Source organism: Myxocyprinus asiaticus, chromosome 19 (assembly GCF_019703515.2).
Source record: "Myxocyprinus asiaticus isolate MX2 ecotype Aquarium Trade chromosome 19, UBuf_Myxa_2, whole genome shotgun sequence".
NCBI classification, from domain to species: Eukaryota; Metazoa; Chordata; class Actinopteri; order Cypriniformes; family Catostomidae; genus Myxocyprinus; species Myxocyprinus asiaticus.
The window spans coordinates 40,828,486-40,855,674 of NC_059362.1; the positions used below are offsets into that span (position 1 = coordinate 40,828,486).

A 27,189-nucleotide genomic window follows, 5' to 3' on the forward strand; every position below is an offset into this window, starting at 1 on the left:
AACTCGTATGTCATATTCCAAGTCTTCTGAATCCGTTCGATAGATTTAGGTAAGAAACAATCTAAAATGTATGTAATTTTATGCCTGTTTTATTTTACTGTGAAAGCAGTGTTTTTGCATTCACTTTTTTCCCATGAACGTGCAAAGGAGAGTTATGGTGGAAGTCAAGATTTTCACTGTACAATTTCAGATCATTTCTCACCAAAACCTTTCGTACACCATCAGAAGGCTTGGAATGTAATGCACGAGTCATATGCACTGCCTTGACTGTTTTGGGTCCCTTTTTAAGCTTAAAAGTGAGTCACTATCAAGTATCAACTGCCATTGTATTGAAATCAGTAAACTTTTAACATTCCTCTTTTAGTGTTTCACAGAATAAAGACTTAATGGTTTGGAACGACATGAGGGTAAGTAAATGATGACAGAATTTTTGTTTTTGGGTGAATTATTCCTTTAAGAATTAAGTAGGCGAAATTGTGTTACCATGTTTTCATTAGATCCATTCCACACAATAAGTGCAGAAAATGGCAAGTAAGTGTGCCAATCCACTGTAAGTCTAAAGGATGACACATTTAGACTACACAGCACCGTTTGCTGTATTCTGTCTTCAGTATCAGCAGGTTTTGTGTCCGTCAGCTATCAGTCAATGAGGGTCTCTGTGGAGTCAGTGCAGGGAGCAGGTCTCTATATGTAACATGAACCTGAGATACCCGAGCCTGCTGCTCACCTGCCTGCAGTCTCATCATCAATTATCCAGTGTGATGAGAGCACACATTCACTCACACATGCACATCACAGTTTGGCATCTCTGGCAGGATGTTGTATGGCAGGACAGGAGCGGGGTCTCTGGAGCGATGGGCGTCAGTAGACAGCGGTGTCAATCTGTCCTATCTTAACTGGTTCATCGAGCGTCAATTTTTTCTCCACAGGTCCCAGGACGGACCCGAGCTCACACTGCCGGCCAGCATCGAGTTCAGGGAAAACTGTGAGTGCCACATCTGTCCCACTGCGAAACTGATTGATTTGTGCTGGTTTAATTTCTGTTTGTGCAATCGAACATTAACTGGGTCATGGGTCACGTGCGGTGTCTGCTGTGTGGCTGCTTTTTAACTTTCAGTTTGTAAAAATATTTTGCTGTAATCTTTTCTCTTGTGTCATTTGCAGATACAACAAAGTATTTCTGCTTGACTGTTTTCATGCATTTTTTGCACTGGTTGTCCCTGGTGTAAAGCAAAAAAACAGCAACTTATAGAAATCACTAATGGTTTGCCATTTCATAGATCAATGCATGGAAAGCATTGACTATTTGAACGCTAGTTTGGTCGGTGCTTTTCATGTCTTAATTTTCATTTAATGGGAGTTTCAGTAAAACAATCATCCAAAAATTAAGTAATTTTGGACAAAAGAATAGGTTACAATTGTTGTACCATACCTCTAGGTGGCAGGAGTGAGTTTCATCCTCAAAAAAAAAAGTATACTTTTAAAGATAATTATTTTTACTCTAGCATCACAAAATTGTCATTCCTGTAATGAAAATGATCTTGTATAAACACAGCATCTTTTAAATTAATATAACATTTTAAACAAATACTAATGGTTGATTCTCATGAAACCTGTCAAGAAAATGTCCTGGTTATAATAATTAATAATAATTTTATTTATTTATCACACATTATACATTTGCACATATACAGTGAAATTCTTTTTTTTTTTTTTTTCACATATCCCAGCTAAGCTGGGGTCAGAGTGCAGGGTCAGCCATGATACGGTGCCCCTGGAGCAGATGGGGTCAAGGGCCTTGCTCAAGGGCCCAACAGTGGCATCTTGGCGGTGCTGGGGCTTGAACCCCCGACCTTCTGATCAGAAACCCAGAGCCTTAACTGCTGAGCCACTTATATTATATATATATATATATAATTTTGCCTATAGAAAATAAAGCCTGTTTTAGGGCCATTAAGATTTTTGTATTGTGACAGTTACACACAAAAACATGACTGTTATTCATCATTGTCCCCATTCACTTCTATTGTAAGTGCCACACTGTAACCTCGATTTATCTTGTTTTATTTATTTTTTTTAAGAAGAGGAGGGACGGGTCGAAACTAATTTTTGTGGTAATCAACATTATGCAACAAACGCTGTCGATTGAGCTTAACTTATATTGAACCCGGAACATTCTTTTAAATGTAGGCTCCATTGTCTTTATGCAAAATATTATTCTCTTTTTTTTTTTCTCGTATTAAATTGAGGTTAAATATGACCAGGACATTTTCATGACAAGTTTTGTGAGAGTCACTAAACCCTATAAATATTTTTTCATGACTTTCCTCTCTTAAATGGGTTTTAAATGTAATGAGTATGTTTGTCCCAACTAAATCAGTCCCAACAATGCTCTATCCCATGATTCTCTCCTGCAGCCGAGGATGCCTTCCTGTCCGCCATCATAAACTACACCAACAGCTCCACAGTGCACTTCAAACTGTCACCCACCTACGTGCTGTACATGACCTGCCGTTATGTCCTGTCCAGTCAGTACCGGCCCGACATCAGCCCCTCAGAACGCACGCACAAGTTCATCGCCATTGTCAACAAGATGGTGAGCATGATGGAAGGAGTTATCCAGGTGAGTGTTGGGCGTTTTTACTTCAATTCTTCCTAGAATTAGAATGAGCCCCTCACTATCATCTTTTGATGTCTGAGGCCTGTTTCAGATATACTGTATCTGCACGGTGTGAACATTGCAGCTGAGTTTTCACACCGACTACGTTCTGCTGTGCAAACTGAGCTGTGGTGCTATACAGAAAAAAAAAACTGATTTCTGGTTACTGAATTGAGAATTTCCTTTTTAATAAATTCTAAAATGGTTATCGTGAGTGGCCCTTTGATGATTATTACAAACTTGAAAATCATGTACGACTGGGTGATGTATAGAATATTTATGATCTACTCGCAATGATTTTGCTGGCCATATAAAATTAAGAGACATTTAAATAAAGACCAGTTTTGTATTATTTCCTTTTCTCGTCACCTGCAAGTTTGAGAGCGTTGAAGGTGCACTAAGTGTTTGTTTGTTTTTTGAGAATTGCAAATAATTTTTTTTTAATAGTATTACATATAAATTGTATTTAAAAAAATACAAATAAAATGATCTGCACTCACATTGAAATACATACGCAACAACACTTATAGCCCAAACATACTTCACTCAAGTGCGCAAACGCAGATGTGAGTGCTTTGCCAGCACATGGCCAACACGTGGTCCCGTTGTACATACATTACTTGCAGTCTTGCGTTGCTCTGGCGGGTACAAACCTTGGACCACCAAGGGGCAAAATAGTTTTTTAGGTGCCACGAAACCGGATGTGGTTGACCGTTGAGGAGTGTGCTTTTGTATTTGCTAAAAAGACGACAGAAATATGTTTGTATAATCTAACCTAGCCTAGCTGGGATATGTGAAAAAAGAAGAATTTCACTGTATATGTGCAAATGTATAATGTGTGATAAATAAAGAAAATTATTATTAATTATAACTTGTTCGTCAAGACTCCTCAAATTGCTGCTCCGCCATGACCGTTGTTGATTGAAAAAACTAAATGTGCTGTAGCACCCCTTGCAGCAACGCTAAAAAAAAAGCGCGTACTTGCATTAGGTTATGAATTGCGCTGTGACACATTTCACAATACAACGATGCGTTAAATCGAGCTTGCGTAGCAAGATGCGTCTGCGTTCACGTACTTGTGTAGAGTAATTTTGGGCCTTCACTCTTCGTAGATGCAGGATGTGTGAAATTGGCCTGATTATTGTTTAGTTTGGGAGTTAGGTGTAATAAGCTGTCCCTGTAGCTCTGATTTAGTACTGTGTGTGTAGTTACATTATATATTCTTGTTAGTTGTAGCGCTAAAGCTTGTTTCAGTCTGCTTTCATCAATCCAGGTCTTTGCCTCAACAAACAGTGTCTAAACTACTGCACTCAGTGTTTCCCCTGTGTGTGTGTGTGTGTGTGTGTGTGTGTGTGTGTGTGTGTGTGTGTGTGTGTGTGTGTATATTGTGTGTTTGTGTGTACCTTGTTTTACCTGATTCATGCACAATGTTTTCCCAGCAGCGCTCGGTTCAGCACCCTCTGACAGCCTTACTGTTCTCAAATGAGGCCCACATGCTCTTGGTTTATTTACCATTCTTATTTGGTCAGGGCGTGCGCTTCTTTTGTGTGGCCCACCCAGGTGTTCAAAGCTATATCTCATACACTAACAACAATGATCAAACACAAATAGTGAAGTTTAATACATCTGCCTTATCCTTACCATGGTAACAAGAGTTTAGATGAAGTTCAGCATTTCAGATTAGCTTCACCCTGAGGCCTGAGGTTTACAGACTGTTGTTCATGTGAACCTTAGCAGTCTGTCTCTAAGAAAAAATATAAGCCCCAAACACATTTTTGAGGCCCAAACCTAGAAATTTGAAATTGAAGACGGAGGGAATGGATTTTATAAGGCCTGGTTTTAGAGCCATTATAAAATAGAAAAACAGTTTTCCTTAGGACACTTGCTAGTTTTTTTTTTTTTCTTCTTTTATTTATTTCCTAATATCTAGTGTTTTTTAGAGCTTTGAGTTTGAAAGCGCCATAATCTACCCCTTTTTATTTTTTTTATATTTTTTTTATGTTTAAGGTTTCTTGCACCCCAAATAGTCATAATTAAATTTTATATAAGCATTTTAGTTGTTCCCCCAATATTTTCAATATATTTTAAATATATACAGTATATATGAAATCTGTGTGTGTGTGTATGTATATGTGTGTGTGTGTGTGTGTGTATATATATATATATATATATATATATATATATATACACACACACAGACACACACAACACACACACTCACTGGTGGCCAAACGTTTGGAATAATGTACAGATTTTGCACTTATGGAAAGAAATTGGTACTTTTATTCACCAAAGTGGCATTAAACTGATCACAATATATAGTCAGGACAATAATAATGTGAAAAATTACTATTACAATTTGAAAAAAATGTTCAGAGCTGCTTAAACTATTTCAAAGAGTTCTCATCAAGAAATCCTCCATGTGCAGCAATGACAGCTTTGCAGATCCTTGGCATTCTAGCTGTCAGTTTGTCCAGATACTCAGGTGACATTTCACCTCACGCTTCCTGTAGCACTTGCCATAGATGTGGCTGTCTTGTCGGGCGCTTCTCATGCACCTTACAGTCTAGCTGATCCCACAAAAGCTCAATGGGGTTAATATCCATAACATTCTTTTCCAATTATCTGTTGTCCAATGTCTGTGATTCTTTGCCCACTCTAACCTTTTTGTTTTTCTGTTTCAAAAGTGGCTTTTTCTTTGCAATTCTTCCCATAAGGCCTGCACCCCTGAGTCTTCTCTTTACTGTTGTACATGAAACTGGTGTTGAGCGGGTAGAATTCAATGAAGCTGTCAGCTGAGGACATGTGAGGCATCTATTTCTCAAACTAGAGACTCTGATGTACTTATCCTCTTGTTTAGTTGTACATCTGGCCTTCCACATCTCTTTCTGTCCTTGTTAGAGCCAGCTGTCCTTTGTCTTTGAAGACTGTAGTGTACACCCTTGTATGAATCTTCAGTTTTTTTGGCAATTTCAAGCATTGTATAGCCTTCATTTCTCAAAACAATGATTGACTGATGAGTTTCTAGAGAAAGCTGTTTCTCAAAAACAAACACAAAGACAATGTTAAGCTTTATTTAATGAACCAAATAGCTTTCAACTGTGTTTGATATAATGACAAGTGATTTTCTAGTACCAAATTAGCAATTTAGCATGATTACTCAAGGATAAGGTGTTGGAGTGATGGCTGCTGGAAATGGGGCCTGTCTAGATTTGATCAAAATTTTCAAATAGTGATGGTGCTGTTTTTTTTACATCAGTAATGTCCTGACTATACTTTGTGATCAATTGAATGCCACTTTGGTTTTTTTACCTAATATTTTTACCTAAAAAACAAAAGTGGCTGGGTAGAGAGTGTGTGTGTGTGTGTGTGTGTGTGTGTGTGTGTGTGTGTGTGTGTATATATTACACACACACACATATATATATATATATATATATATATATATATATATATATATATATAGACCTATAATTTATAGGATAGTGGAGAAGTTACCGGAAACAAATAAGTAATATATTTCGCCTTTTTGCAGCCCAAACCTTAGAAGATAAAATGTGAAGCATAACTTCTGATGCAATTAACAGATTTTTAAGGGCTGGTTTCAAAGCTGTTCTTCATTTTAAAAAAAAAATTTAAAAAAATGAAACAAAACAAGGATGCTAATTTAACCCCTTAAATTCTACATTTTTGGGCTGCCACCCACAATTTTTCACGCTCAAATGTAAAAGCTCACCATTCACACATACTTTGGACAAATTGTAAAAAACTAATTGGTAAAAAAAAATAAAAGACTCCAATTATTCATAAATAATATTTTATGTGTTTATAATCTTATGATAAATAGAAATTAAAAAAAAACTTTTTTGTTGTTGTCCTTTGTAAACATGTAATTCTGGTTTTGTTCACTATTCCTCACTTTGAAAAGTCTCATTTTATTCCACTAGGTGGCAGAAAGTGCTTGGAAAAAATATTTGTTTCTCTATCACATTTCATCACAATATACAGATCTGAAATGTAGGTGGCGCCTAAATGCATTTGAGCTCTCACAGATGTGCTCGTCCATAGACATTCAGTCTAATTTTCAGCTCAAGCACCACCCTTGTTGTTTCATTGAATATCTTAGCCTCTGAGTGGACTAGAAGCTCAATCTAGGTGTCATTAGAAAGCTGAGATCCTCCTCTTTGCGATGATATACAATTTCCTAAGGTAAAAGCAGATATAAAGTTTTAAGCTATTTGGGGCTTACAGCGGCAGTTATCGGAGCATAAAAGAGACGTTTGTATTTGATGACTTCAAGAAATCATATTTCACTTTGGGATTCTTTTGGAAAAACTTTCAAACTGTGGTATTAGAGCAACAAAATTAACTGTACAGTCACATTTCTGAGAATGAGAGCTTTCATTTGATAAATGACTTGTCCATTCTGTGCTATGTGAAGGACTATTATTTTTATATAAATATTTCTACCCCATTACCTCTGGAGGGGGCGCTAATTTTCAACATGAATGTTTTGAGGCCTTATTTTGTTATTTTAAGTAACAAATGCAGAAGTGATTTAAATGAGAAAGTTGAGATTCTAAGCTTTCAAATTATACCTCAGATGCCTGACTTATGTATACAGAGACTATAAAGTTTAAGCATAAGACTGGTTATGGGGTTGAATCAATCACCCTTTGATCTGTCAAGAGAGGTTACTGAATTGACAACATACTCACTAACTGACTGGATGTTTATAACAATGTTTAGTTAAAGATACATGTTCACATAACAGTTTTTTTTTGTAATAAATGGTATTTTAATTAAAAATATATTAAAAATATGTTACACAAAATGTTTGGGGTCGAATTAATGTCACAAATCAATACAGAATTTTGTAGTAAACACTGAAAAAGAACAAAACTAAAATAAACTATTGCCTCAGCTAGAGGTTAAACGTGAACTGCTTAGCAAAAGATTTCAGAAACTTTGCTGAAATATTCATCACCTTGTGTGCTAGATGATGTCCATTCTGTGTGAGACTGATGTGTGTATGCGTTTGTATGTACGTACATGTTTACATGCCTGTTAAATCTGTCCATGCCGTGACTGTTGTTGACAGTCTCTCTCTCTGTCCTGTCGGATGTCTGTCCTCCCCTCTCCCCCTCCTCTCCCCCCACACCTACTATTTCTACAGGAGATTCCTGAAGGTGAACAGGTAGGAGTTCGCACAGCTAGGGAGGCATCTCATTCTCTCTCTCTCTCTCTCTCTCTCTCTCTCTCTCTCTCTCTCTCTCTCTCTCTCTCTCTCTCCTATTTGTCTTTCACTCGTTCAGCTTTTGCTTAGTCTTCCATGCCTCTTCCCATCCCCCCCCCCCCCCCAATAACAGAAACCAAGCCAACCAAGTAATCCCTCCATCCTACAGCTGGACTCTAAAAGCAAATGATCATAACCCTCATTACGACTGAACCTGGAACATGTGATACTAAAAACTCCAGATATGATCTCTGATTGCAGCAACATTTTAATTCCAGCATCCATTTTTACCTCTGCTTTCTGCACTTCAGTGTGGATGAGAGACTACCACATATTTCTTTTACTTTGTTTTTGAACTTTAATTTATTTTCATTTATTTGATGTCTGTGGTTAACATCATTCTTTTGTATATATTCTGTCGCAAGTATGACGTAGGACTGGGCGATATATATCGAATTTACATGATTTCGCTGGCAAAATAAAATTATGCAACATTGTGAATATTGCGATGATTTTTGTTTTTTCAGTGTCTTAAGACTAGTTTCACGATCCTTTTTGTTTCGCGACTCGCAAGAATCTCTGAATTAAACTTCAGTGGCGAAAATGTTGTTAGAGTTCGTAAATTGTATTTATTTCTGAGTCTTTCAATTAATTGATTCATAACTGATTCATTGATTCTTTTGCGTTATCAGTCGAAATTTTTCACTGAAATATCTGCATGGAATGTTTCAGATTTTCACATTTTTAGTATGAGAGAATTAAGACCGATGTTTTAAAAGCATTTGTGATTTAAACTTCAATAGCAAAAACAGCTTTTGAGTAGTTTGATTCATTTCTACGAATCAGTGCAAACTGTCAATTTCAATGAATTGACACTTAACTTTGATTCAGCTTATTTACATGTACCAAAATATGTTAGTACAAAAATATTTAGCTAAATATTTGCTGTTTTTTTAAAGGATTGTTAAATTGGTGCATTTAAAAAAAAAAACAAAAAAAACATTCATATTAAGAAATGTATTGAATATCTTAGAGGCTGAAAAATTCTGAGATATAACTTGTTTAACTCTATCGCCCAGCCCTAGTATGATGCATTTGGGAGGGTTGGGGTGGGGGTTACTGTCGTCGTCATTTGGGATAGACGTGTGACGCTATACACAGGGGTCCAGTTCGTTTGGGTCGAGTCTGGACCGTGTGTATCCCTCTCTGTTTTGTATGGACGTGGGTTTCAAAGCAACCAGTCACTGCTGCTACCCAGTCAGTCCTATTTACTTCCATTTTGGAGTTTATGCTAATGCTAACATGCTCTCTGTATAATTTTTTATTTCTGTCTGGACACAGTGACTAGTTGTTGGAGGCAGGGTGGGTTTGACAGAGGGCACAGGTCTATCCCGGGAGTGCTACTTTCAGTGCTTCTCATGGCTGTAACCCTTCTCTAATTGTTTTGACCTTTGGTGTTTTTGCTTTAGCGATGTCTAACAGCTCATCCTGCCCTCTCTGTCTTCTCCGTATGTTGTTGTATTACAGAAACAGAACAATATTGCTGGGGCTCTGGCTTTCTGGATGGCCAACGCTTCAGAGCTGTTGAATTTCATCAAGCAGGACAAGGATCTGAGTCGCATCACGCTAGACGCACAGGATGTCCTTGCTCATCTTGTTCAGATGGCTTTCAAGTGCGTATTAACATGCACACATGCTACCAACTCACCACGCGCCCCACCAAGAACAAACCACATCATAGCGACCACGAGGAGTTCACCCCATGTGACTCTACCCTCCCTAGCAACCGGGCCAATTTGGTTGCTAGGAGACCTGGCTGGAGTTACTCAGCACGCCCTGGGATTCGAACTAGCGAGCTAGCGAACTCCAGGGGTGGTAGCCAGCGTATTAACAGTATATTGTCTTTAATTGCATCATTCATAGTGCGTCAGAGCTTGTCTGGTACGCTTTGTTGGCCGCGATTCTCTGATTGGTGGATGTTTTTCTTCAGTATCATCGGTAGTGAAATTCTGCTTTGAAACATGATATTTTAAAAGTGAAGTTGAAATAATGTGGACTGATGTCTTCAACAGAAGCATATACCACCAATTAACGACCTTGAGGCTCACAGTAGATTGGACTTAAACCTCGTGCGACCCCGCATACACATGAGTGGATGTTGTATTTAGGTTTTGCTATACACAACGCATAATTAAAAATTATTTACACAGACTGAACTCAGTTCAGTTTTCAGTAAAGGGTTAAAAGTCTTGTGACAAAATAACATGGCACCGATTACTGCAGGGATTGTCTTTGGGAGAAACGCCAAAAAACTAAGTCTGGTAAGAAACTTAATTCAGTTTTTACATTGAAACCTGTTTGAGTCAAAAGAATAGAGTCTCTAGTTGCATCTGATAAGCCATTTTTAAAATTTGAGCGATTTATCTTGAAACGCCTCGCTGTAAACCCAATGTACACTAATGTGTAGTTTAGCGCATTCTTTCCTTAGAAATCCTATATTTACTGTTCATTATCACATTAAGAGTCAATGGGTTCATCCAAAAGCTGAAAAATGTTGCTTTCAGAGGCTTTGTATGGAGTTAGAATGAAAATAAGGTGCATTTTGAACTGTTCTGAGACAAGTGCTGACAGATTGGACAGCACACTGGAGGTTACATCCTATAGCTTTCCTATTTTTTCCCAAGTGCATTTACTCCTAAAGTTTCAGGCTGCATATGATGTTTAGACCACTCAAAATGTTGTCAGACATGGGACAATGGTAATCAGTACATAGATTTAAAATAATTAAATTAATTTTATTTTATTTAAACATGGTTGGGAGTGATTGGATGATGCTGGCCATTACTTTGAATCAGAATTAATTATGCTAATTTCTGATGTAATGTCTGTAACATCTCAAAAGGATGAATAACCAACACTCCTGAAAACATAAACAATTAAATAAAAAAAAAACTGATTTTTATAGCTTGATTTTATTTAAAATTTCACAATTTAGTCCCACTGTCCACATATGTTGACATATGTTTTTAGGAAAACTATTTGGTCAAGAAAAAAACATATATTTTCTTGCATGTTTATTAGGTGCAACTAGTTACAAATCAAAAAGGAAAATGGAAAATGCACACAGCAGTCACACTCGGGTCTCAGGAGGTGACAGGTTTACATTGAAAGTCAATTCGACTATAGAGAAAATTAAGGAGATTTTTACTTCCGGAACCAGACTGTTGCTATACTATTAAATAGCATCTTGTGTATCTTAAAAAGCATGTTTTCTCTGTGAACCCAGAGTGTTGCCTGCTAAACAGTATTTGGAACTTGTCTTGCTGTGTATAAGCTCGCAAAAATTGGAATGGATTAAGAATAATAGCTAGACTGCACTGTCTGCACTCTCCTTACATGCTTGTTTAGTCTGGTTGTTAAAAAACAACACTATTCCTATGTCATATGTAACCCAATATGAGCCATTTATGTCCGAAAACAATGTTCCATAACTTAATTGTCATCTAAGGTAGCGTTTTGATTCACTACAGTCATGAAAATGGTTTGAAATTTTGGCCTGTACGTACTGTGTTCTCGGAACCATTGTCAGTCTGCAGGAAGTGCTGAAAGTATGGAATGTTCTGGGTCTGGCTTGTATTGGCCGAGCTGTAGTTTTGGGTGCATGCAAGAAGGGGTATGGTCCTGGGGCCTGTGTTCAGCACAAACAATGCGGTCGGAGCGCCTCCGCTTCTTTTAAGGCACTGAAATGACCAGCTGAAACAACTGTGCTTTTGTGCCGGACGTGCGGTTTGTTAAATGGCCAGGTCTTAGATTTACTCTGGGATTCTACAGGAAGTTCCTTTTGGACTCTTAGACTGTGTTTTCTTGAAGTTGGTGGATATATGGACACTGAATAATGTGTTTTCCTGCAGGTACCTGGTGCACTGTCTGCAGTCGGATCTGAACAACTACATGCCTGCTTTCCTCGAAGATCCTGATGAACAGAACCCACAAAGACCCAAGATCGGTGAGCAGAGACCAGGTCTCACAAGTTGATTGTGTTCACAGTTAAATTTGTTTTTGTCCTGGTAAGCATTCTGTGTTAATATGTGCTAAGTTAATCTTTTGTTTAAAAGGCATGAATGCAGTGTCCGAGAAGTGCAAAACACAACCAGATTAGCAAAGCAAATAAAAGCTTAAAAAACAACGGAAATAAGGCACTGCACAATGGAAATAAGCCACAACACAACAAAATTAAGCTGCAGCGAAAAAATAAAAAATGTAAGCACCGTATTTTAAGTCTGACTGAATGCATGAGAGATTGTCGTCCCACTGCAAGTCACTACAAGTGTGTACTGAGTATTTCCCCTGAGCACTTCGCCGTTCAAGCGGGAACTACAGCCTGCATACAGCCCATTTTCACGGGAGCAGGTCACCTTAAGTACGCATGAATAGCTGCAGATACTGTGACGTCATTTTCACATCATTGCCCGGTACAGATTCAAGCAAATGTTGAAGTTATATACATTGAATTCTGGTAGAAACCCAACCCGGTACTGACCATAGCACTTAAGGTCAAATAAGTACAGCTTTTTTATAACTTTCTTTTCTGATAATTTTGTTGTATCTTATTAATTCCATAGTGTTGTGGCTTAATTTTGTTTTGTTGTAGCTTATTTCCGTTGTGTTTTCAGCTTTTATTTGCCTTGCTAATTTGGTTGTGTCGTGCACCCCTCAGGCACCTTACATAAATAATTTGTGTCTTAGTGGTAAGTGAGAATTAGAGTTCTCCTAGTGGTGGTTTTGAAACACTGCACCAAAGCAGAAATATCCGGTTGTCATACACATGTCCTTAAAACGTATAAAAAATTTGAGGCCTTAAAAGTCTTAAGCATCTTAAATATTTAAAAGGTTTGCTGAGGTCTTATATTCAGCGATAGAAAGATAGGGGACAATTAACTGCACATGTATTTAAAATAAAATTGTGGTACGGCCTAGTGCAATATCTAACTGTCGAGTAACTGTTGAGAGAAGAAAAATGTGTAATACATGATGTATTTTGAGTTTGTGTGGGTTTGCTCTGGTATGAACAAAGTATTCATTTATTTGCTCGGGTTTTAATAAGGTCTTAAGCATAAAATGTCACTGAATATATCAGTTATCTTTGTCAACAAAGATTGTCTAGTAGAGTGACTCTAACCAACTATAAGACTAGAACAATGACAAAATTATGTCTCAAGCAACAGAGTAACACTTCCAGTTGACTAGAACAAAACTTTCATGTCTCAAGCAACAGGGAAATATGCCCAATTAAAAAAATAAAAAAAAATAATGCTGAAACATCTTAAACACTGATGTTTCAGTATTGTTAACAAAAACAACACTGAAACATCTAAAGCAAAAGAGAAACTTACCTATTTAAATAGAAGAATGGCAATATGTCTTAACAGAAATACAGTTGAAGTCAGAAGTTTACATACACCTTAGCCGAATACATTTAAACTCAGTTTTTACAATTCCTGATATTTAATCGTAGAAAACATTCCCTGTCTTAGGTCAGTTAGGATCACTACTTTATTTTAAGAATGTGAAATGTCAGAATAATAGTACAGAGAATGATTTATTTCAGCTTTTATTTCTTTCATCACGTTCCCAGTGGGTCAGATGTTTACATACACTTTGTTAGAATTTGATAGCATTGCTTTTAAATTGTTTAACTTGGGTCAAACTTTTTGGGTAGCCTTCCACAAGCTTCTCACAATAAGTTACTGGAATTTTGGACCATTTCTCCAGACAGAACTGGTGTAACTGAGTCAGGTTTGAAGGCCTCCTTGCTCGCACATGCTTTTTCAGTTCTGCCCACAAATGTTCTATCTGGTTGAGGTCAGGGCTTTGTGATGGCCACTCCAATACCTTGACTTTGTTGTCTTTAACCCATTTTGCCATAACTTTGGACGTATGCTTGGGGTCATTGTCCATTTGGAAGACACATTTTCGACCAAGCTTTAACTTCCTGGCTGATGTCTTGAGATGTTGATTCAATATATCCACATAATTTTCCTTCCTCATGATGCCATCTATTTTTTTGAAGTGCACTAGTCCCTCCTGCAGCAAAGCACCCCCACAACATGATGCTGCCACCCCCATGCTTCACGGTTGGGATGGTGTTCTTCGGCTTGCAAGCCTCACCCTTTTTCCTCCAAACATAACGATGGTCATTATGGCCAAACAGTTAAATTTTTGTTTCATCAGACCAGAGGACATTTCTCCAGTAAGACCTCTGTCCCCATCTGCACTTGCAAACTGTAGTCTGGCTTTTTATGGCAGTTTTGGAGCAGTGGCTTCTTCCTTGCTGATCAGCCTTTCAGTTTATGTCAGTATAGGACTCGTTTTACTGTGGATATAGATACTTGTCTACCTGTTTCCTCCTGCATCTTCACAAGGTCCTTTGCTGTTGTTCTGGGATTGATTTGCACTTTCACACCAAACTACGTTCATCTCTAGGAGACAGAATGCGTCTCCTTCCTGAGCGTTATGATAGCTGCGTGGTCCCATGGTGTTTATACTTGCATACTATTGTTTGTACAGATGAACGTAGTACCTTCAGGCATTTGGAAATTGCTCCCAAGGATGAACCAGATTTGTGGAGGTCCACAATTTTTTTTTCTGAGGTCTATTGATTTTCCCATGATGTCAAGCAAAGAGGCACTGTGTTTGAAGGTAGGCCTTAAAATACATCCACAGGCACTTCCAGTTGACTCCAATTAGCCAGTTAGCCTATCAGAAGCTAATTGGCTAATTGCCTAAAGTCTTGACATAATTTTCTGGAATTTTCCAAGCTGCTTAAAGGCACAGTTAACAGTAACAGTTAGTGTATGTAAACTTCTGACCCACTGGAATTGTGATATAGTCAATTCAAAGTGAAACAATCTCTCTGTAAACAATTGTTGAAAAAATGGTGTCATGCACAAAATAGATGTCCTAAACAACTTGCCAAAACTATAGCTTGCTAATATAAAATCTGTGGAGTGGTTAAAAAATTTGATTTAATTACTTCAACCTAAGTGTATGTAAACTTCTGACTTCAACTGTGCAATGTAAAATTAACTATACAATGTTGAAACACCCAATTAAATAGAACAACTCAAAAGCATCTTGAGCAACAAAGAACATGGCTTACAGACCAGAACTGTGAAACATCGAAAGTAACTGAGAAGTACGGCTGGTTAACCAAAAAACAACTGCTGAACATCTTAAGCAAGAGATGAATGCCCAGTTAAAGTCAACACTGCAAAAATGTCTTTAACAACAGAGAAACTTTCCCAGTTAATTAGAACACATACAAAAATGTCTCAAGTACAATGGTGAAACATTTATAGCAACAGAGAAACATGGCCAATTAAGTACAATTGAACAATGCTGAAACGTTGTAATACTGCCAATTAAAGAGAACAACTCTACTCGACATGAACTTGCAGCATATATTCTACTACACTGACTGTTTTTTGTTCCACTGCAGAAGACGTCCTGCACACACTAACGGGCGCTATGTCTCTTCTGCGCCGTTGCCGTGTCAATGCGGCCCTCACCATCCAGCTTTTCTCCCAGCTCTTTCACTTCATCAATATGTGGCTCTTTAACAAACTGGTGACTGAGGCTGACTCTGGCCTGTGCTCGCACTACTGGAGCGCCATACTGCGACAACAACTCAGCCACATCGAGGCGTGGGCTGAGAAACAGGGCCTGGAGCTGGCCGCAGACTGCCACCTCAGCCGCATAGTGCAGGTGCCACACACACCTTTATCTTGCTGTATTATTAAGGACCTTGTATTGTTTTTAAATTAAGCTGATTGTAAATAATAGAGGCTAAACCTATCCCTAAAAGAAAGCTTTTTGCATTTTTGTAATGCAAAACAAATTGTTGCCTATTTTATGAACCACTTTTCCCTTATAGGTCATCCCCAAAAGGAAGTCACATTTAACTCATTTTAAGGGATATTTTAAATGATTATGTCCTCAAAGTATAGCGAGGTTAGAAACATGCAAAAAAGCTTGTAAATAGCCTGTGGCATGTACTGTATATATTATATACTGTACATTTTCAGGAGATATTTGCTCCACTGCACATCCTAGCTCAGAAGCTGATCGTGAGGAGCTGTGCACATTACGCGCGACACATGTCCTATGCATAATAAACACGGGAGCGAATTTACTCTATGGAGTATGAAGATTTCACCCGCAAGTGTTGAGCCTGGTGTGCGAGAGATACTGTAAAGCTGCCGTATCTCTACGCATCGCCCGAAAATGCTCACTTACTGTCATCTGAACTAGTGTTAAAAGTGAAACAGCATGTGAGACGCAGCCAGAGAAAATAAAAGTTTTGAGATTTTAAACTTTAGCAAATTAAATTTCAGCATTCAATTTGTATTATATCTGTATAGTGTCTTATAATGTACTGGCAATGTACACTTAAGATTATATTCCCCAAAAAGCTTGATATTGAATTTAAATGTGCCAGTTTGATCATATTATTAAAAAAGTCCACTGGAAAACGGCCTAAGATTTTGCCCAATGTTTAATTACAGCATGCCTGCTGATTTCATGGCATGTAAACATATACTTGTATTAAAGATTTATACCTGTAAAAATGTGTCTAATAAACTCTATCTGCAATAACGTATACATATTTAAATAATTAAAATAAATGACTAATCAATTTCTTGCAAGTTCTTTGAGACTAAATATATGTATGAATATATTTTAATGTTTGTTTAAATGTACCAAGATTAATCGTGACAAAACAATTGTGCAATTTATTAGTTAAAATGTATTAATCAATTCACAGCCCAGATGTATGTTCATACAATATAGTTGTTTTGGCCTAGGTTGTTTGTGCAGTGAACAAAGGCTGTATCACAGCTGTCCCTCTTGTCTTTTTAAGGCAACAACCCTGCTCACTATGGACAAATATTCCATGCAAGACGTCCAGAACATCAACAACACCTGCTTTAAGCTAAACTCTCTGCAGCTAAACGCTCTGCTGAGCAACTACCACTGCGCTCCTGATGAGCCGTACATTCCTCCTGTAAGTCAACAGCTATTTCCTCCTCTTGCTCCGTATATCCAAAGAAGGGAAAAAAGACTGGTGATGATTGGCATGGCTGGTTCCTTTTTTTGACCTGTCTCACTCAGTCCTGGTCTAATGGTGAATGTCCTGTTTGAGATAAACTGAACCAGGTGTTCAACAAGTCCACAGTAGCTCTGCTCGTTTCCGTTGACTGCAGGGGTTCATCTAATGTGACTTTGATAATTGATGAAAAATATAGCCATTACCATGAAAGGTATTCCTAAATAGGGAAGTACAGAATCAACTACTGTAGTTGGTGGTTGCCTGCACAACTAGTCAACTAATCGGTCTTAAGGACCCCTGTATAATTAGGCTGGATTTGGGTTCACCTGATCCCGATTGGATGCATTTCTTAGGGGGCATTTACATAAGACATGTTACTGCATTAAAAAGTGTTGAGACGGAGTGCAACAGAATTCAGAAATCTCTTTTTAGCTTGACACAATGTCTTAAAAATGAAAAACTTTGGCTTTTCAAAGCCAACAACTTTTCAGAGAAGGTTTTAACGTGTTTAACACACTCTCACTATGCTTTTTAAAGCACTGCTGCTAAAACAAAAAACAACAGAAAATAAATTCTAGATAAACTGGTTGACCTCACTATTCAACTACTTGACTATCATGACCCATCCCTATTCATAACTAACAATGAGTTTCACTACAGTGGAAACGGTTTTCTTATGTAATATAATGGTCATCGTTCTCTTCGTGCCCACAGGAGTTGATCGATCACGTGGTGGCTGTGGCCGAGAACACGGCGGACGAACTGGCCCGAAGCGACGGGCGCGAAGTACAGCTGGAGGAGGACCCTGACCTGCAGCTTCCTTTCCTACTGCCTGAAGACGGCTACTCCTGTGACGTGGTGCGGAACATTCCCAATGGATTCCAGGAGTTCCTAGAGCCGCTTTGCCAGAGAGGTACAGACGAAAAACAGGCCGCTGTGGTTCTAAATGATTTTTACTGTGTTTGATTTTAAGGATTGTGGTGTGCACAGTAAGTATCAGGTGAATGATGAATCAGAGCACTGGATGTGCTTGTTTTCTTTAAGACTGATTTAATAGCAGAGGAATGTGGTTTGTGAAGGCTCTGTTTGCTGCCATTCCTATCATTATTTGTTTTTTGGAGTAGCTGGCAAGTGACGGAGAGAGAGAGAGAGAGAGAGAGAGAGAGAGAAACAGGGAGAGACCAGTGGATTTAAACTTTTGTGTTGTAAGTGTAGTGGATGTGTTCTGATTCATTGATTCATCTCCAGGATTTTGTAGATTGACCCCTCATCCGCGCTCTCCTGGAACTTGGACCATCTATTTTGAAGGAGCAAATTGTGACAGCCACTTCTCGACTGAAATTTCAGAGCTGGTAAGTTAAATTAGTTTTGTGATAGATAGGTAGTTTGGTTGGTAGACACTTTAAGAGGTGTAATTATGGATGGATGGATAGTATTTGCAAAACAGCACCAGCGTAGGTCTGAAATCAGTTGCTAGTACATGTTTTATCAACCTAGCATAACCTTAGATTTTAACCAAAACCAATTACACCACAGAGGGCAATATTTGACCATAGTGCCCAAGGACTGGCTGTAAATCATATGCTTGTCCACACCCTAAACACACAAAGCCCCTAATTGCTCCAGTTACCCTGTAATTACCCTGTTTTTATTGTTTCTCGTACTTTTACATAAGTGGATTTTTTATATAATGTCATAATTTTTTTACATAATAATGGTCTGCCCCACAGCATTCAGAGCTAGAGCTCGGATCACATTTAAATACCACAAAGTCTGGTTAATGCAGCTTGGTCGTGTGCCAGACCACCCCACCCACATATCTCTTCCTTTCACATGTCCCAGTGTCATAAAGGATCAGTGCTTACCGTAAAACTCTGACATTGTATCGGTACCATTGACTTAATCAAAATGAAATCATAATTGAACCTATTTACTTTCCTTTTGCATCAAGAAACCTGTCAAGAAAATGTCCTGGTCATATATTACTTCAAAAGAAATAAGAAATTATATTATGTATATAGACAATGAAACCTATTTTGAGACTTTAATATTTTTTACATTGACTATTTTCATGATAGTTATACACGTTTTACCCCCCTAATTTTTTTATTACTGCAAGTGAATGTAACGTGAATTTTAAAAAAATTAAAATTAGTAGTACTCCCTTGGTATTGTCTTTCATTTTTCGCTGATTATAAACGGAAATGCCAATGTAAAGGATCATCGTTGAAAACAATGGGAATAGTAAAAGTAGAATGTTCAGGTGCATTGCGGAGAATTGGGAGTGAAATGTGCTTAAGTGTCCTTAAAATATGTCACCATGCAAAAACAATTTTTCGTGCGTGAGTATATATATACAGGTGCATCTCAATAAATTAGAATGTCGTGGAAAAGTTCATTTATTTCAGTAACTCAGCTCAAATTGTGAAACTCGTGTATTAAATAAATTCAATGCACACAGACTGAAGTAGTTTAAGTCTTTGGTTCTTTTAATTGTGATGATTTTGGCTCACATTTAACAAAAACCCACCAATTCACTATCTCAAAAAATTAGAATATTTTGACATGCCAATCAGCTAATCAACTCAAAACACCTGCAAAGGTTTCCTGAGCCTTCAAAATGGTCTCTCAGTTTGGTTCACTAGGCTACACAATCATGGGGAAGACTGCTGATCTGACAGTTGTCCAGAAGACAATCATTGACACCCTTCACAAGGAGGGTAAGCCACAAACATTCATTGCCAAAGAAGCTGGCTGTTCACAGAGTGCTGTATCCAAGCATGTTAACAGAAAGTTGAGTGGAAGGAAAAAGTGTTGAAGAAAAAGATGCACAACCAACCGAGAGAACCGCAGCCTTATGATTGTCCAGCAAAATCGATTCAAGAATTTGGGTGAACTTCACAAGCAATGGACTGAGGCTGGGGTCAAGGCATCAAGAGCCACCACACACAGACATGTCAAGGAATTTGGCTACAGTATTCCTCTTGTTAAGCCACTCCTGAACCACAGACAACATCAGAGGCGTCTTACCTGGGCTAAGGAGAAGAAGAACTGGACTGTTGCCCAGTGTTCCAAAGTCCTCTTTTCAGATGAGAGCAAGTTTTGTATTTCATTTGGAAACCAAGGTCCTAGAGTCTGAAGGAAGGGTGGAGAAGCTCATAGCCCAAGTTGCTTGAAGTCCAGTGTTAAGTTTCCACAGTCTGTGATGATTTGAGGTGCAATGTCATCTGCTGGTGTTGGTCCATTGTGTTTTTTGAAAAGCAAAGTCACTGCACCCGTTTACCAAGAAATTTTGGAGCACTTCATGCTTCCTTCTGCTGACCAGCTTTTTAAAGATGCTGATTTCATTTTCCAGCAGGATTTGGCACCTGCCCACACTGCCAAAAGCACCAAAAGTTGGTTAAATGACCATGGTGTTGGTGTGCTTGACTGCCCAGCAAACTCATCAGACCTGAACCCCATAGAGAATCTATGGGGTATTGTCAAGAGGAAAATGAGAAACAAGAGACCAAAAAATGCAGATGAGCTGAAGGCCACTGTCAAAGAAACCTGGGCTTCCATACCACCTCAGCAGTGCCACAAACTGATCACCTCCATGCCACGCCGAATTGAGGCAGTAATTAAAGCAAAAGAAGCCCCTACCAAGTATTGAGTACATATACAGTAAATGAACGTACTTTCCAGAAGGCCAACAATTCACTAAAAATGTTTTTTTTATTGGTCTTATGATGTATTCTAATTTTTTGAGATAGTGAATTGGTGGGTTTTTGTTAAATGTGAGCCAAAATCATCACAATTAAAAGAACCAAAGACTTAAACTACTTCAGTCTGTGTGCATTGAATTTATTTAATACACGAGTTTCACAATTTGAGTTGAATTACTGAAATAAATGAACTTTTCCACGACATTCTAATTTATTGAGATGCACCTGTATGTATATATATATATATATATATATATATATATATATATATGTATGTATGTATATATGTATACCGATCAGCCACAACATTAAAACTACCTGCCTAATATTTGTAGGTCCCCCTCGTTTCGCCAAAACAGTGACAACCCGCATCTCAGAATAGATGTGAGATTTTGAGATGCTGTTCTTCTCACCACAAATGTACAGAGCAGTTATCTGAGTTACTGTAGACTTTGTCAGTTTGAACCAGTCTGGCCATTCTCTGTTGACCTCTCTCATCAACAAGGCATTTCCGTCCACAGAACTGCCGCTCACTGGATGTTTTTTGTTTTTGGCACCATTCGGAGTAAATTCTAGAGACTGTTGTGTGTGAAAATCCCAGGAGATCAGCAGTTACAGAAATGCTCAAACCAGCCCATCTGGCACCAACAATCATCTTTGTGATTATCTAATCAGCCAATCGTGTGGCAGCAGTGCATAAAATCATGCAGATACTGGTCAGGAGCTTCAGTTAATGTTCACATCAACCATCATAATGGGGAAAAAAATTAATCTCAGTGATTTCGACCGTGACATGATTTTTGGTGCCAGATGGGCTGTTTTGGTGGCACGAGGGGGACCTACACAATATTAGCATGTGGTTTTAATGTTGTGGCTGATCGGTGTATATACAGTGTGTGTGTGTGTGTGTGTGTGTGTGTGTGTGTGTGTGTGTGTGTGTGTGTGTATGTGTGTGTGTATGTATATATATATATATATATATATATGTGTATATGTATATGTGTGTGTGTGTGTGTGTGTGTGTGTGTATATATATATATATATATATATATATATATATATATATATATATATATATACACACACACACACACACACACACACACAGTGCCTTGCAAAAGTATTCAGACCCCTGACCAATTATCTCATATTACTGAATTACAAATGGTGCAATGAAATTTAATTCTGTTTGATATTTTATTTTAAAACACTGGAACTCAAAATCAATTATTGTTAGGTGACATTGGTTTTATGTTGGGAAGTGAAAAAAAAAAAAAAAAATATATAAGTATTCAACTCCTGTGCTGTGGAAGCTGCCAGGTTACACCGATGAAAGAAATTGCCCTAATGAGGACACAGTTACTTTACCATTGGCATCCACCTGTGAATCATTAAAGCTGCAATCACATTTTCTTGATAAAAAACCCATTGTTGAAGGATCATTGGTCAGGCTTTGAATCCCAACATAAAACCAATGTCACCTTACAATAATTGATTTTGAGTTTCAGTGTTTTAAAATAAAATATCAGTCAGAAGGAAATTTCAGTGTACCATTTGTAATTCGGTAATAAGAGAATTGGTCAGGGGTCTGAATACTTTTGCAAGGCACTGTGTGTGTGTGTGTGTGTGTATATATATATATATACACATACACACACACACACGTATAAATACATGTACAGTACTGTGCAAAAGTTTTAGGCACTTGTCAAAAATGTTGCGTAGTGAGGATGTCTTCAAAAATAATGCCATAAATAGTTTTCATTTATCAATTAATATCATACAAAGTCCAGTAAACATAAAAAAGCTAAATCAATATTCGGTGTGGCCACCTTTGCCTTTAAAACAGTCCCAATTCTCCTAGGTACACCTGGACACGGTTTTTATTGGTTGTTGGCAGATTGGATGGTCCAAGCTTCTTCGAGAATTCGCCACAGTTCTTCTATCTGTTTAGTCTGTTTCAGTTGCTTCTGTCTCTTTATGTAATCTCAGACTGACACGATGTTCAGTCTCTTGCAGTGCTCCCTGTTCTTCTATTCTAATCTTTTCTATTTGCAAAAGTAATGTTTGGGAGTCTAAAATGTTTTTTTCCTATTGACACACTAAAGCTGAAGATATAAATAACCATCTTAAGACAAATGCTTTTGTGAAACATCTTATGTGCCTAAGACTTTTGAACAGTACTGTATACACACACACACACACACACACACACATATATATATATATATATATATATATATATATATATATATACACTGTATATATAGAGATTTATATATACTGTATATATAGAGATGTATTAGGGCTGCAACTAACGATTATTTTGATAATTGACTAACGAGTATTAGAATGATTATTTGACTATTCGGTGATTATTGCAACAATTAATCATTAGCTCTTAACCGACTATTCAGCTTGTGCCCGACTTAAAAGGTTGTATTAAACGTGCTTGCTAACAATAAAGAGGACAAAATCATCTTTTAAAAGTACCTCTAAATTGCATTCAGTGAATTAAAGGAAAAAACACTTTTTATTAAATTTAATTCAGTTAAAAAAAATTTTTACTGCAAGTTATCAAGTGTTTTGTCTTGTTTTCCATTTAAAATTGTCAAAAAATTCATTAAAAAAAGATACATTTTCTTGAGAAGCAACATAAGATATTTAGACTTGCTTTAAGAGAATGTATCTTATAAGTGTATTTTTTCACTTGGTTATACTTCTGCGAGTGCAAGACAAAATATACTTAAATTCAAGATCTATCCTCAAAGCAATTCTAAATATCTTATATGCTGCTTCTCAGGTGAATGCATCTTTTTTTTTTTTTTTTTTTTAGAGGATTTTTAGATATTTGTAAATATTTGTAATATTATATTCAACATTCTCCGATAACAATTTTTTCTTCTGCAGTATAGCTTCTAAAGTAAATGTACATTGTTTTAAAGGAGTTTTAGATATTTATATTGGAAAACAAGCCATAACAAAAACGAATCAAAAAACGTATTTTGTTGCAGACTACCCTCTCTTACCTTTTTTTTTTTCTCACTTCAATCCATCTTTAACTCACAAAAAAAGAAACTCTCTCTTATTAATAAAACTGTGTATTGCCAATTTTCTTAACAATAATAAACACACAATGATGCATATATTATGATTCAATAAGTTGCAAGCCATCACGTTATGATCTAGCTGCAGCAACCACGCACACTCAAGGGATGAGCGTCCCCGCGATAGTGTGTGCATCAACCGGGTGCATTTTCAGTCTCTCCCCCTTAGATCGGGACATTTGCGCAACTCATAGAAGAGGTGCTGACTGCACAGAGAAATGCCAGTTTCAGAGTTATTTATATGAACGGCTTCCTTATTATTTGAACTTTAATAAAGCTATAACGCATTAAATATAACTGTTTCCTTTAAATACGCTCAACACACAAGGTTTGCTTCAGCGGAGCGGCAGCTCTGGCTCTGCTTATTCCACAACGAGAGTGCTACTGTATTTACTTATTTTGTATTTTTGTATTATTCCCTCATACTTTGTGATCTACATCACCTGAAGCTGGTTGGTGGGTCGGTGGGGGTGTGTGTGTGTGTGTGTGTGTATGTATATATATATATATATATATGTTTATTTATTTATTTATTTGGATTGGGGTAAAATATAACCAGGACATTTACTTGACAAGTTTTGTGAGAATCACCACCAGGTGTCATTGTGCAAGATTTTTCAGTGCACGTTATTCCAAAGAAAAAAAAATTGTGTCTTTGTTATCTTGCTCAAAATATAATAACTTGCTCCGCCTCTCAAGCAACTTTACTTTTCGTTTGACGTCACCTAGAACGGAAATGCTATTGACATGTAATAGTGGTTACGCTAGTAATAATGAAAAACAATATATCTAAATAAATAAAAAATTACCATTGGAATAATTTTAAGATTCGGGATTTCCAATCAAAATCAGTTTCATGTCGAATTTTCTTTGGCACTCGGATATATGTCACATTATGGAAGTAAAGTGTATTGCTTGTTCATGTTCACTTTAAGGCTGACATCTGCTTTGTCGGCTTTGGATTTGGGCTGTGCAGAGCCCACAAGTACAATGTAATGCCAGACACTTTTTCAATAGAGCGCTACAGTGCCCACCCACTTTTTCAGCCATCTTGGCTCCAGAAGTATTTTTCCCATTCATTTTTTCCTTAGGGATTTCATAAAAACCTTCATACGGTTCTAAGAGTTCTAAGTAAGTCATTCACAGTGCGTCATAGTAGTTGGCGATTGCGATTCAATGATTGGTGGATCATTTCCCTTCAGGATCATGGATAGCGTATTTTTTCCACCACAAAATTTTGCTAGTAGACACTATTTTTAAAAAAGAAGTTGAAATAAAGCAGACTGATTGCTTCAACACAAGCATATGCCACCTATTAACACACTTGGAGCTCATGGTAGGTCTATCTTTAAAGGTTTATAAGTTATCGTTTAAAATTTTTCGCCTATGAAGAAATTTAATGGGATTTTTGCAGTCTGTTAGGGAAACCTGTTGGAATGCTCTTAACCTGCTATCCCAGACACTCTTTTGTGAAGAGAGCATGCTTTCACTAAGCAAAGCACTTCTCCTAAAGTCATCTCATGCCATTTTGCTTGTGTAACCAAATATATAGTAATAATAATAATACCAAAGTCTCCAGGGGTTTTTACCCATACTATGAGTTTATAAACCACCTCTGTTTGAATCAACTCTATCCCCCACACACCAAGCCATGCTCAACAATGCGGGCAGGCAGCATAGCTGAAGTTCTCTATACAATGCATGCCATGTGCAACATCTACGCTGTGGGGCTCACTAAAGGAGAGGCCATGGCACAGTGCCTCTCTGTGGGAAGCTGGTCTCTTTCTCCCAGGCCCAGTGCGTAAGCGAGCCCACTGAGGCCTGACGCACTCTGGAGCCGACGCATGTGGCTTTCATTCTTGACTCGTCTCCAGCGCCCGCCGTTTCTCTCTTTGCGGTCGGCTTTGCTCTGAGAACCAGCAGCAGAACCTCCTTAATTCTCCCTCCACCACCACCACCTCCTCAGTTTGCTCCAGGAACAGCCACCAGACGCAGCTCGCAAAAGCAGGACTAGAGTTAAATATATAGTAGCAAAACACTGTCAAAGAGACAACCAACGATTTCTTTGTCCCCAAGTAAACTCACCTGCCTTCTTTCTTCATAGCCAATGCGGAAGGAACCAGAAGTTGTGACTGTGACTTTGAAGAAACACAATGGCATGGGTCTCAGTATTGTGGCGGCCAAGGTAAGTGCAGATTATTTATTTAATTTAATTTATTTTCTTTTTAGTAAACTTAAACAATATTCCTTCCATTGCAAAGTTGTGACCTTGAATGGACTTGACCTCTGTAGCAGTGATAAAATGATAAAAACGTAAGTGTTGCTTAGTGAAAAGTCTAGGATGTAGAACTTTTTTTTTGAGCAGATAACATTTTGGCGCCATTAAAGTGATAGTTCACCTAAAAAAAATGTAAAAATCTGTCATCATTTACTCACCGTTCATGTTGTTCCTAACCCAGATGACTTTCTTTCATCCCTGGAACACAAAAGAAGTTAGTCAGTGTTACCGTTCATTTTCATTACATCTTTTTTTTTTCATGCAATGAATGGTGATTGAGGCTGTCAGTCCCTTACATCTCCATTTGTGTTCCATGATAGCAAGAAAGTCATAGGGGTTTGTAGGTTAAAGATAACAGGATTTTACATTTTGCACAAACCATCCCTTTTAAGAGAGCTAACTCTGAGGAATAGTGTTGTGATGATTTTATACCCGATGTTGGTAGCTGCTATAATCTGAATACCAGTGCTATGCTGGTCATAACAGACAATACAGTTTCCACAACACTGAGTTCTTCCAAACACAAGGATGTACTTTAATGAGAACTCACTTTGTTTGATTTGTCACAAGCTCATCTGTATGCTCAGCAACTTTCAAAACTGAGTTGTAAGCAAATTGTATCTGTTTCCTCGTTAGCGCTGAATGCTGTTCCAATCCAGAACTTTGAAGAAATGCCCTGTGCCGTATTTCTCCATTAAAAACAATGTTGTTTTATGCTGAAGAAGTGATGGCACTGTTAAATGGTTAAGTTATTAATATATATATATATATATATATATATATATATATATATATATATATATATATATATATATATACACACACACACACTACCGGTCAAAAGTTTTGAAACACTCATTCTTTATTAAAACACTTTTTTTTCACATTTTAGAATAATAATAAAGTCATCAAAACTATGGAATAACATAAATGGAACTATGGGAATTATGTTGTGACTAAACAAAATCCAAAATAAATCAAAACTGTGTAATATTTTAGCATCTTCAAAGTAGTCACCCTTTGCCTAGAATTTGCAGACCTGTACTTTTGACATTTTCTCAACCAACTTCTTGAGGTATCACCCTGGGATGATTTT

At 37.5% G+C, this 27,189-nt stretch overlaps 1 protein-coding gene across 17 annotated transcripts in view; it reads left to right on the top strand.

The window, feature by feature from the left end:
• Positions 1-27,189, top strand: part of LOC127409839 (afadin-like) — a 195,212-nt gene that overhangs the window by 127,313 nt on the left and 40,710 nt on the right. For 12 of the 17 annotated variants that reach the window (XM_051644699.1, XM_051644700.1, XM_051644701.1 and 9 more), the window contains 10 exons: positions 930-985; positions 2,418-2,623; positions 7,836-7,856; positions 9,423-9,568; positions 11,807-11,901; positions 15,394-15,659; positions 16,816-16,959; positions 17,719-17,917; positions 18,253-18,356; positions 25,920-26,000. In XM_051644699.1, coding sequence (XP_051500659.1) covers positions 930-985; positions 2,418-2,623; positions 7,836-7,856; positions 9,423-9,568; positions 11,807-11,901; positions 15,394-15,659; positions 16,816-16,959; positions 17,719-17,917; positions 18,253-18,356; positions 25,920-26,000 — 1,318 coding nt within the window. The remainder of the gene's footprint in view (positions 1-929; positions 986-2,417; positions 2,624-7,835; positions 7,857-9,422; positions 9,569-11,806; positions 11,902-15,393; positions 15,660-16,815; positions 16,960-17,718; positions 17,918-18,252; positions 18,357-25,919; positions 26,001-27,189) is intronic. The other 5 variants (XM_051644714.1, XM_051644703.1, XM_051644711.1 and 2 more) reach the window with 1 other exon arrangement.